This window comes from Poromitra crassiceps (genome assembly GCF_964638095.1).
Source record: "Poromitra crassiceps genome assembly, chromosome: 9".
Lineage (NCBI taxonomy): Eukaryota > Metazoa > Chordata > Actinopteri > Beryciformes > Melamphaidae > Poromitra > Poromitra crassiceps.
Window position 1 is genome coordinate 19,675,292 of NC_139630.1, and position 12,962 is coordinate 19,688,253.

At 42.5% G+C, this 12,962-nt stretch overlaps 1 protein-coding gene across 1 annotated transcript in view; it reads left to right on the forward strand.

The window, feature by feature from the left end:
- LOC310782486 (protein NLRC3-like) overlaps positions 1-12,962 on the forward strand; it is an 89,042-nt gene that overhangs the window by 17,081 nt on the left and 58,999 nt on the right. The window contains exon 4 of the mRNA XM_083643156.1: positions 11,506-11,669. Within this exon, the coding sequence (XP_083499282.1) occupies positions 11,506-11,669 (164 nt within the window). The remainder of the gene's footprint in view (positions 1-11,505; positions 11,670-12,962) is intronic.

Here is a 12,962-nt window from a genome sequence, read left to right on the forward strand (position 1 = left end):
TGTTTAAAGGTCCCATTCCGTGCAAAAGCTGTTTTTACTTGTAAATGCATATATACTGCTGTCAGCCCTCCCTGTAATGAGTGGTCACACGCTCAGAACTGCCACAGTTGGATTTGTCCCTATCCAGCGTCCCTCTGCAGTCTCCTCCAAGCCACACCCCCAAACGCGTCGTTTGCCCAGAGGGGAATCTGGGGGAATTGGGACGTCACTAGCTTTCTCCTGCATACTGCGCGGGTCTCTCTCACACAAGCTACCTGCACCATTTAGTCTATAGCCACAAAATTAACACTTCTAGCTGGAGCGACGCCAACTGTACGTGATCCAGCAACTGCAGAGGTGCATTCGGTAAGTCTAGGCATTTTGAGATGTCCTCTTTAGCGTAGTACCGTTATGTTAACGATAACTCGCAACCTAGCGTGCTGGTCCACAGACGCTAATCTGATTGGCCGCTGGGAGCCTGGGGCGGGCTCTCCCTCAGCGGCCAATGGGAACTGTTAGTTCTGAATATATTATAGAAACAGGCCATTCTTGGGAAGCGACGAGATGAGGAAGTGAGAACTCCGTCACAACAAACGGGGTTGCTATATTTTCAACAGATTAATCCAGAATCATGTTTTATGGACCAGAGACACACGTTTTTAAGAGGTTACAGCTGCACGAATTGGGACCTTTTAAAAAAAAAAAAAAAAAAAAAAAGGGGTTTTGAAAAAATATATATTTTTTCTCTGAAATGATTACCGAGGTCCGGACCTCGGTGTCCTCATAGCTAGATACAGGCCTGATGTTGATTAACCATTTATTACAATTTAATTTACCCACACTCAAAAAAATGATTTGTAAGATTTACTTAATGAAATCTCTGCGACTATTTGCACGGCGATTTTCAAGTACATTTTAGTGCTGAAATACTAAGTACAACTCACTTGCCAGTATCAAGTAAGATCTACTTAAAACCTTTAAGTAAATGTTATTTAAAACTATCAAGTAAATCTTATTCATCTGTATTGTTCTCTGTTTGACATTTTAATTACTTAATAATTACTCACTATAATTAGACCCTTCTCAAGGGGGCCATTTTGTGTCGAAAAGGCAGGGTAAACACAGGTGTAAGCAAAACACTAATCAGGGTTTCCAACTTCCATGATTGGAATTTGGAAATCCTCATTAGTGTTTTGCTTGCACCTGTGTTTATTCTGCCTTTTCGACACAAAATGGCCCCCGTGAGAAGGGTCTATTATGTAAATGTTTTTACATGTTTTCCATAAATGTTACCAAATATTCACAAATCACAACTAAAATACCATTTAACAGTTTATTTTTTTCCCAACAATGAATCACCAACGTTCACATCACATGTGACATCTGGAAACATCTACTTAAGGTGCATTCCGTAAAACCTTCCAAATGGTTGAAACAACAAAACCGTGGAATTAGCTTGACCAGGGATGCAAACATGGATAATGAAAAAGGTGACATACCAGGGCAGACACAAGACCACTCAAAAATCATTCACTTAAAGGGATAGTTTGGTTTGTTTGAAGTGGGGTCCTATCAGCTAGTTCCATACACTAACTGAAATAGGTACAGTGTTCTGGACGCTGAGCACACCGTTTATCGAGACCCAGCACTCTGAAGCAGCAGCCTCCAGACCTCTGTCTCTCTAGTAGACGGGGCCAAGAACTAAAACGTAATTTAGCCACCTAAAACAACGGCCACCTAAACAAATCGATATATGTGTACATGTACGCTCTATTTTGACAATTTTCAGCGCTTTACTTTTCTGCCAAACAGCCTTCTGATTTGGTACTACTTTTTCTCCCAACCGTACACCTGCCGTATTCCTCCGCTAAATGCCTGCACAGACCCGCGGCGCTGGATTACTCCGCAGATCAGCTGTTATTTTGGGTTATTTCTCCCGGCTTGTTAGTGAAGACAACAAATAGAATAAAATATGAGTGATTTTGATAGCGAGGACGATATGCCATTCACCTTGGTGACAAATACAATTATGAACCAGAGAGACTAATATACAGAAGAGGAACTTTTGCAGAGAGAGAGTGAACACGCAGAAAGAGAGATACGAGGAACTGCCATAATAGGCTGCCTAAATGCCGGGGTGTCCTGCAGACCTTTTTCACCATTCCCAGGATGAATTGTGGAAAACGTCCCAGACGTGAGAGGCCAGGTGACTTGTTGTCTCTAAAGTAAGTCAGTGTTTTGTCTCTCTTCTAAGCCTTCCTGTTTTGTAAACCGTGGCTCTGTGTTCTGTGCAGGTGTTTAGCGGAGGAATATGGTAGTTCTACGGTTGGGAGGAAATAGTGCCGAATGAGAGGGCTGTTTGACGGTAAAGGAAAGTGCTGAAAATTGTCAAAATAGAGCTTGCATGTACACTGATATTGATTTGTTTAGGTGGGCATTGTTTTAGGTGGCTAAATTACGTTTTAGTTATTGGCCCCGTGTACTAGAGACAGAGCTGTGGAGGCTGTTGCTTGGAGTGCTGGGTCTCGATAGACGGTGCGCTCAGCGTCCAGAACACTGTACCTATTTCAGTTAGTGTATGCAACTAGCTGATAGGACCCCACTTCAAACAAACCAAACTATCCCTTTAAGTGCCTTAATCATAGCGACCATAAATGTTCTGACTCTCTAAAACAGTGATTCTCAAAGTGGGGTCCTGGGGACCCCCACGGGTCCTTAAGAAGATCCCCATCAAAAAGCGACAGACATTATTTTACTATAATTCCATCCAAAAGTAATACAATGACAGAATGTATGACTATTTTGGTCATGGATTTTCGTACACTTTCTGTAATATTGTATCAGATGGTGGACCCTGGGACAAAATCTTATCAAATGTGGTCCATGGTCTAATTTGTGTCATGTAGGGGTCCTTGATGTGAAAATGTTTGAAAACCACTGCTCTAAAAGACTTGTGTTGGATCTGGTCAAATATGTCCAGGACTTGACTTTGGAAACATTTTACAGAAAAGCAGACACTTGAATGAACATTCAGTTACAGCAAAAAAACAAGCATTCTATATCAGATGCATCTGTTATTGATTAATGTCTGTCATGACATTGGAAAGTCCACAAGCTGCTGTATGCGAGATGAGGGTCCAATGCAGGTGAATTGTTACAGTCTTTTGGAAGATGGAGAAGTGATTTGAGGCGTACCAGCAGCAGATTGTACAGTACTTGCCATGGCGACAGCAGTACTGTCGCATCCTGACATCTCCTTGCCCTCAAGAAGGACGGATACATCCACTGGCTCCTCTCGATCAGCACCATGGACGACCAGGATCTTGAGGATGTGTTGAGTGGCATCACTGCGGCTGTCCCCCTCATACAATTGACAAGAAAAAAGAAGACAATTCAGTTGAGAAACAAATACAAAATAGAGTGATTGAATCATTTGAAGTGATTACATTGTCAGGGCAGAATGAACACATACAGTAGTTTTAAAAATGACCTTTATTAAACATAGCTCAGATTATGTTAAATTGTGTCAAATCTACAGTAAGTTCACACTGTGATGCTTTTACAGTAAGCCAGCATTCATAAAATATTTGCAGAACATGCCACAAGATGGCTGCATTCCAGATTGTAGCCCCTGCATACATGTTGCTTTCAGCCAATCGTGTGCCTCTGCACCTTAATTGGCCTTTTACATTGTCACCTTTAGCTGTGTAAAGCCATGCCATGTCGAGCTGATTTCAGGTTCCATTACAATTTTTTTTATGTGCCAAACCATGCCGAGCTGCGATCGAGATGGACCTTCTCTGGAATGGGACCAAAGCACAGACCCACCTCGAGCGGGTTGCAAAATTGCAAGCGAGCTGCAGCAACGCCTCAGTCAACCCTTGACGACCCCCCTCCTCCCCCTCAAACAAACAGCTGTGTTGCAGCATATGTTGTAATAGCAAACTCTCCTGTCTCTCTCCAGAGTGGAGAGAGCAGAGAGAAAGGTGTGTTTAAAAGCCTCTCAAGTGTTCTTTTGTAGCTTCTAATAATTAAATCTCTGTGGTTTGATGTTTAATTTGTCTCGTGTGTTTCGGTTTGTACTTTCAGATATCTGCTTCATTTTACTGTACCATTTCCTGATCACATGAGCCGTGCCTTTGGCCCCATGTCCATCTTGGGCAAGGCTTGGCGCATTTAAAGTGGTAAAGGAAACATAAATCAGGGTGACATGGTTTAGCTCAAGTGGCCAAAGGGGCCAATGGAAAAAGGCCCACCTATGGCTTTGTAACCGTAGAGCACGTTTAATTTTTTATGATTGTACTTGATTTGAATCATTGAAATTGAGTTTGTTCTTCCAGATGATACAGTATGATTTTTTATTTTTTTTTATCTGCCATTTGGGCCATCGCTGAGTGTAATATCTCCATCCCTTCCCTCCATCCCTTCGTCTGCCTTCCTCTCTTACCGTTAATTTGCATTTTAAATTATAACAAATTAACATTTTAAAGTGTTAAAAAAATCATGCATTACCTGGCATTCGTCAAAAAGTTCCTCTTCTTTCTCGCCAAGGTACAGTACGAGGGTGCAGATAACAGCTTCATGTCTCATCTCAATGCTTTGGTTCTGTGAACAGAGCACAACAAATATTGTGTCAATACTGAACCATTATTCATACACGATGAACTGTCAAGAGAGAACACAACATGTGATTTGAGTGCACAGAGCAAGTAGCCTGACAAACCAGCCCGTCACGTGAACTCACATTTCATTTGGTTCTGTGTGACGGTCTGGCCCCGACGCCATGGGGGGGGTTTAGCAGGGGCGGGAGCATGGGCGGGCGTAGTTGCCTTGTCAGACAACTCCTTCAGCCAATCAGCGTCGGATCCAATCAAACCCAAATCCACTCGGGAGAATGGCAAAAACATATTTTCCGCCAAGAAACTCTGCGGTTGCGGCGATACTCCTGTACTTGTTTAATTGTTGTTATTGAGTCTATTTCTGCAATAACTGCACTTTATGCCTGTATAAACTAGACAAACGCTGACATTACTCCTCGAGACGATCAGGCAAGGAGGCGGCCATTACTGTTTTGTTAGTGCAGTGCTAGTGGCGTTCCTGATTGGCCAACTTGCGCTGTCAATCACAGCGGAGTCGCTGATTGGCTCTTCCGCTCTGCACCTTCTGCTAAACCCCCCCACTGGCGTCGGGGCCAGACCGTCACGCAGAACCAAATGAAATGTGCGTTCACGTGACGGGCTGGTTTACCAGGCTACGGAGCAAGAGCCTCGGGGTGGAACGATACATCGATCTGCATTGATGCATCGATTCAATGATCCGATACATTTTTTGTTTTTGCTCCAAGTTAAATGTTTTATGGTCACTCACAGTTCAGTAGGTCACGAGTTGGCTTGGTTCCAGCCTTAAAACTTGTTATATAGGGATTTTTTAAATGTCTATGGAAAAAATGAATGGGAAACTCACTTCCGGGGCAAGAGATGTCATGTGACTGTTCAGCTCCCCAGCATCGATGGACAGTGAAAACATCAATATGAATTATTAGCGTACTCTTTCGCATACAAACAATGCGAGCACCATAGCAAGCACGCAAGAAAAAGAGGGAGAGGATATTCGCTCCCCTCTCGGATATAAATCAATGCATATAGTCTAATATCTATCGCAGCCGCTCAATCGAATCGTATAGAAATCGTGATATTGGCAAATATCGCATCATTGTCCAATGAATCCATATACATGTAGTATTGTATTGAGATCAAACGTGTGATTCCCACCCCTACAAGAGCCATGGGTGGAAAGATGGAGGATTTGTGCTGTGTATGGATTGGATTGGTGTGTCTTGCTGCATTTTTTTTTAAACAAGCACACCTGACTCAGTTTGTCCAGGAACGGCCTCAGTTGTCCCCACAACACCTCCCTTGGTGTTGGTGTGTCCTCCTCCCTCAACTGTCCACTCTCGACTCATCGTAAGAGTAAGGTCATCCTGTAACAGACACAATTGTGATATTAAAACAATGGTCTAAAACAGAGGTTTTCTAAGTGAGAGGCGGGCCCCCCCAGGGGGACTCCAAACAGTTTCAGGGAAGGCTCAGTGAATGGAAGTTAAAACATATATCATTATTTCATTAGTTATCAAAAGGAGATCACATAGAATAGCCTAAATGTATGTGATTTGGTTAAAGAGATAGTTCAGAGATCATTTACTATTTCCCCTCCAGTCAGAGAATAATACATGCCTTCAGACCAACCTTATTTTATGAATTTGGTGTAGTCTGATGTCAAACAGCAATATCAAGCTATCATTGCTCAATTATTGAGTGTCTACGGAATTTATGATCAATACAGGTATTGAGTGGCATTTTGTAGTAAATACGTAAACTAAGGGGGTGGGGGGATGCAGTCTCAGAGTTTAAAAGCCCCGATCTAAAACATTTAGCCACAATTTTATGTCACATTACACAGTGAAGGATATGGGGAAATAATAACAGCAATATGATAGAATGTATTACATTTCTACTTGCCTGACTAATGTTGCAGTGTCACTCCACTGTCCTGCAGCTGTGGTGCTGCCCTGTGTCCTGTTGACAGAGACATGTTTTTTTCCACAAACCAATGACAGTGAATTTCATGAATCACATTCACCTAATTGCAAAGAGACAGCACGAGAGAGAGAAAGAGAGAGAGAGAGAGAGAGAGAGAGAGAGAGAGACACAGCTCACACATGTCCAGACATAACGTTACATTAAAGAAAGAGAGAGAGAGAGAGAGAGAGAGAGAGAGAGAGAGAGAGAGAGAGAGAGACGAATGCAGCCGAACGCAGTTCACAGCACATGTCCAGAAATAACGTTACATGAGAGAGAGAGAGAGAGAGAGAGAGAGAGAGAGAGAGAGAGAGAGAGAGAGAGAGAGAGAGAGAGAGAGCCGAATGCAGTTCACAGGCATGTTCAGACATAACGTTACATTAAATTAGCTCTTCTGCAGCGCGGGACTGGCTATCCTGACCCGCCACGGTAGTGAACGGAGAGTGGGAGAGCGGACTGACAAAGAGTTCCTTCCACTCGACTACAGACGGCTAAACTGTGAATTGTTTAGGTCAAATACAGCGCTGTGGGTCCTGCAATGGCAGGCGGAAAACATGCTGACTGAGGGCTGCAGTAACATCAACGTGCATTTATGTGATTAAAATACAAACAGTAACATATCACCAAGTATCACAACGCACTATGCCCAATTATTATCGTCACAAACCTAATTAAACAGAAAGCCAAACTTACCTTGCAGCCACTCGAAAAATGTGAACAGTCACAAGCACATGTCCCTCCAACTGCAGGTGCATGAAACCGGATACCGGAAAGAGAACTGTCTCGTGCAAATGCGCATGCGTGGATTCAATAAAAATATGCTTGATTAAAATTTACCTACTGTTTTTAAGATTATGTATGTAAATATTATTATGTATTATGTAAGTAAATATTACGCAAACATTCTTACAAAAATGTACCCATTCCACACAGTTAATTTACTTACTGTTTTTAGGATTATGTATGTAAATATTATTATGTATTATGTAAGTAAATATTACGCAAACATTCTTACTAAAATGTACCCATCCCACACATTTAATGTATTTTCAAGAATAAAATGTGTACATATTACAAAATAATATTTAGAAATTATACTTCCTAATATTACTAAGTAGAAATTATGTCAGTTCTTTACTAAACATTACTACACCATGCAGTAAATTCTTTCAGTGCATATATTTTTTATGGAAATATCGTATGGGTAAGTACATATATCTCCAGTCTTCACAGTATTCTCATAATACAAAGAAAAGTTTGTACATATAATTTCGACCTAACGAAGATCTAATGTAGGAACGAAATGTTGTCAATTATTTGTCCTCTCATCCTTACTGCATGGAGTAAGTGTGTCCTTTCACAAGTACATATCTCCAGTCTTCACAGTATTCTCATCATACAAATAAAGTTTGTTAAGTTGGCTACATTCTCGAATAGATTAGAACCATCAGCTGCTCTTTAAAAAAAAACTCAATATACTCCCCATTCACAATATCAACACACTCCAGGTATGCACCTTTGATTATAAATGTACTGTACTCACCTGTCTCTCTCACTGCACCGTGTAGATCAAGCTTCAAGCAAAATTCAAACATACATACAAATACAAGACATTCAGATAACCTTCAATCCCCATACAGTCACATCAATAATCAATTTTCAAAAGGCTTCAGAGGAGCCATATTTATGGAACACATATATCAACATAGCCAAAGATGCATCATCTCTCAACTCATAAATCCAATCTTAGAACCTCTGTTGAGTCACACGTCCTCACACTTTACACACTACACCTCACATCGCCATTTAACTGTCTACTAACTCATCTTCTTTGCTTTTTGTTTCTTGTTTGTTGTTGTTGTTCTTTGTTTTACTGTTGCTTTTATTTTCTTTGTTTTCGTGTTTGTTCTTGTTTCTGTTGTATTTTAAACTTTGTACAGATTATTGTTATTATTTGGTTTTCTGAGGTAGAGAGCCATAATAAGCCCTTTCAGGGTTTCTTGTCTCTACCTGCACTTTACTTTCTTGTTTGCATTTTTATCAGTTTTATATTTTTTGGGTGCAAATAAATCAATAGATAAATACAATAAATAAACAAATAGATGATAGCAGCAATTCTCACACCTGTGAGGCAACACCTGAATGAGATTGGAGGTGATTTGTCTCTCCTGTGTCACAGCTCTAAAACTGTTCTGTTTTACATCTGTTTCTGTTATACAGAAACCTAACCGTTTAAAAATGATATAATTGTTTGGGTGGATGTGACATCCCAGTTTTTAAGTTAATACAGCCCCAAAATATGGTGGAGATACAATACTCGGCCGGGGTGCGTAACTCAGGACAACAACGGGCGCAGGCGCAAATTGGAGTAGTGCCAAGTCATCTGCACCCCCAAAATGCCAGCGCAAACGGGATTTGGCAGTGCCTGGGCATTACATCAATCAAACCAATTAGATTCCTGTCTCGTGTTCGCTGTAATACAGTTTGTGCGAGGCATGTTTCAATCCACGGGGTCAGTGTTGACATAGTGGAGGATTACAAGTACCTTGGCGTGTACATTGACAATAAACTAGACTGGGCTAAGAACTCTGATGCACTCTACAAGAAGGGGCAAAGCCGTCTCTACTTTCTGAGACGGCTGAGGTCCTTCAACGTCTGCCGGACCATGCTGAGGATGTTCTATGAGTCGGTAGTGGCTAGTGCCTTCCTCTATGCTATTGTGTGCTGGGGCAGCAGGCTGAAGGCAGCGGATGCCAACAGACTTAACAAATTGATCCGTAAGGCCAGGGACATTGTGGGGCTGGACCTGGGCTCTCTGACTGCGGTGTCAGAGAAGAGAACGTTATCCAGGCTACGCTCCATCATGAGCAATGACTCGCACCCACTCCACGGCGTGCTAGTCAAACACAGGAGTACATTCAGTGAGAGACTGATTCCACCCAGATGCAACACGGAGAGGCACAGGAAATCATTCCTGCCTGTGGCCATTGGTCTATTTAATGCCTCTCTTAAAAGAGCACCTCGGAGACGCTCAGTCTCCCTGAGACTGAGCCAGCCGATAGGCTAACTGGAAAAGTGCCTGGCTGAGCCACGTGTAACGTATAGGGCAAGCCGAATAATATAACTTCAGTGTGCAATAAAGATAGGCTAACTGGAAAAGTGCATGGCTGAGCCATGTGTAACGTATGGGGCAGGCCGAATAATATAAGTTCAGTGTGCAATAATGACAATTGGCACGTAAGGTATACTTACTCTACGTATTGCTTACTTAGACGTACTCCACTATTTTGCTCCTATTGCATTTAATACTGTTTACTGTTTATACTGTTATACTGTTTATTCCATGCTATGTTGTGTTCTTTCTTCTTCTCATTCTGCTTATTTTACTATCGCATTACTACTGTGTATTTTATTCTATTTTATTTTATGCTATCTGTGTTATGTGAACGAGCAACTGTAACTTGTCCCAATTTCCCCCCGGGGATCATTAAAGTCTTTCTGATTCTGATTCTGATTCTGATGCAATATGCTGTAATTATCTCCATGCATAATTTGGATAGGCCTATCCCACCATAACACCATCACATCATATACATGTACCAGTTAAAAACATCTGTGATTTGATGCAATTTGGGTTCTTTTGTTGACTGGACATTGGAACGTGTTTGCAGCGGGGAAACAGCGGAGACAAAAGAAAAGATGGGAGGATTTAGAGTGGACTCAATTAAAACTTTGTGAAACAGTAATGAGAGCTGCGTGCCGAGGACAGAGAGAGATGGAGAGAGCTTGTGAACAGATCTGTGGTGCCAACAACCCTCCGGGTTATGGGATAGGTGAAGGTGAATAGCCTATTCTTGCAAGTAGGCTACAATGTCCATTGTCCAACAAGGACAACAAACTTTTATCCCCCTCTTTGCGATGGGATAAAAGTTTCTCAGTGAATTATAGTTGATTGCCTCACTGAATTATCTGCTAATACCCCATTTTAGCAGCAGAATTTGATGTCCTGGCGTGGCACGACCGTGCGTAATGACATATCCAAAAGAAATTCCTCTGCACTGCACTGCGCAGTACGGACATTATGGTGCACTCAAGCACAGCGGGGTATTTTAGCGCGTAAGAGGTGCTTTTCAAAGCTCTTAGAGCGAAGTAATTGCGCACATAGGAGAATGCCATCTCTGTCACCACTTTTGCGCCTGGTTTGGCATGTGGCATGCCTACCCCATGCATGTCCAGTACAATTATAACAGGCATAGAGGTAATAGTGCGGCAGGGACAATACAAATGTGCTTGTGCACGCCCCCAATTTGCATTGCGTGCAGCGTTAAATGAGCGCAAACGCTAAATTACCACTTTAGCAAGATAGGGCCCATTGTCTTTTAGTTATTTTTCCTACTTCTTCATCTCTGAATATTGAAAGGACTGCTACGCTAAGACAAATTCCTCTTATGTAATTTGCATATTGTGGCAATAAAAGTGATTCTGATTCTGATGAGATTATACAAAGTCAATGCAAACGTGGAAGTAGATGAGATTTTACAGCATTTTTCATGGTGCAAATGATGCGAGTTTCACCTTGAGTGGGGTCAGAGTGAGGTCAAAGTTCACACTAATCAAAGGAAACATACTTTGGGGTCAGAGTGAGGTCAAGCGTGCTCGGAAATGGTCCTGAGTCCCTGATGTGAAACCACTTTATGGTTTTACCATTGGTTGTGCCCACTTTCCCCCTTTATGTAATGTAATGTTACAATAGTTTGTTCATGTTAACTTGCACATTAGGCCAATGTGCAAAGGTGTGTGTGTGTGTGTGTGTGTGTGTGTGTGTGTGTGTGTGTGTGTGTGTGTGTGTGTGTAGGTGTGTGTGTGTTTGTCTGTGTCTCTTTCTAGCTGTCTGCATTGAGACAAATGTGTAACAGTCTTTTTCTCCTCTTCTCTCCTCCAACAACAGCTGCTGTCTCTAAACCCTCCATCTCTACATTGTGTGATGCTGGTTTGACTCGCTGTAGTTTGAGGTGTGACTCAAACACCACTGCAGAGGCTGATCCAGTCAGCTACACCTGGTGGAAAGACACCAACAAGACTGGGCTACTCAAAGAGCAAGAGATTACAAAGGTACAAGTACAGCCAAGCTAGTGACGGAGTGTTTGTCACTCTTTTTGGCTGATTTGTTCTCTCCTATGTGAGTTAGTTAATGTCCACTCGTAATATCCCCCCCTTTCCTCCAGCAAGCCCAAATATACAGTAGAGCAACCAGACTGTTTCAACCTTTGGTTGCAGGCTTTGCCTGGTGCCTTTAAGAACTATGCTGTGGGTGTGACTTGTGTGTGTGACTTGTGTGTGTGACTTGTGGGTGTGACTTGTGTGTGTGACTTGTGTGTGTGACTTGTGTGTGTGACTTGTGTGTGTGACGTACCCCTGGGATTTGTCTGAGAGCAGTTAGTTGAGATCATGCGTCTGAAGGAGGACGTGTGTCTAGAGAGTTGAGTTCCTCCATGCAGAGAAGAAAGATGCATCTCTGATAGCAGCACTGTAAAGCCCATGCTACGAGTAGCTACAGTAGTGATAGCCAGTAGAAGTGGGTCCAGATTAGCACTGTATGCAGGAACCTATCTGAAGGCCGTGTTGCTGCACTCGTTATGGGAATAAAGCCCCTCTGTTTACAACACCATTTCTCACCTCCTCTCCCATCTCTCCCATCCACCATTGGAGGCCCAGATGCAAGCTAGTTACCGAGCTAACCCTATTGACACGAGCCAAAGTCAAAGATATGTCAACGCGTTCCCAACCACAGTTCGGAACTGAGAAGCTGCTAAAGCTAAAAAGGTAACACTTTAGACGTTTTCTGAGCTGAAAAACATGATTAAACTAAACAAAATAAAAAGGTATCAAAATATCAGGTTATGGAGGTATCATTAGGCCGTCCTCAGACGAGGCCTCCAGCGGTGTTTCCAGTTATCTGGATCCTCCATACATCTGGCTAGCTCCTAGTACTTTCTCCATCCTCCATACATCTGGTTAGCTCCCAGTACTTTCTCCATCCTCCATACATCTGGTTAGCTCCCAGTACTTTCTCCATCCTCCATACATCTGGTTAGCTCCCAGTACTTTCTCCATCCTCCATACATCTGGTTAGCTCCCAGTACTTTCTGCCACAGCATAAAGATGCTGTGGCAGAAAGTACTGCCACAGTATGACACGTATAGTTCAAATCTTCAGTATGACACACCCTCATGATAGTTGCTCGTGTGTTGGCTCAACAGCACTGCTGGCTGGGATCTCCTGGTGTCTCTGACAGTGACTGGCCAGCCTCATTCTCCTGGATGATATTTTCTCACTCACCCTTGGTAACAGACGCTTGATGGTAACATGCTCCTGCTGTTTGATGTTCACTACTTCCTCACTTGG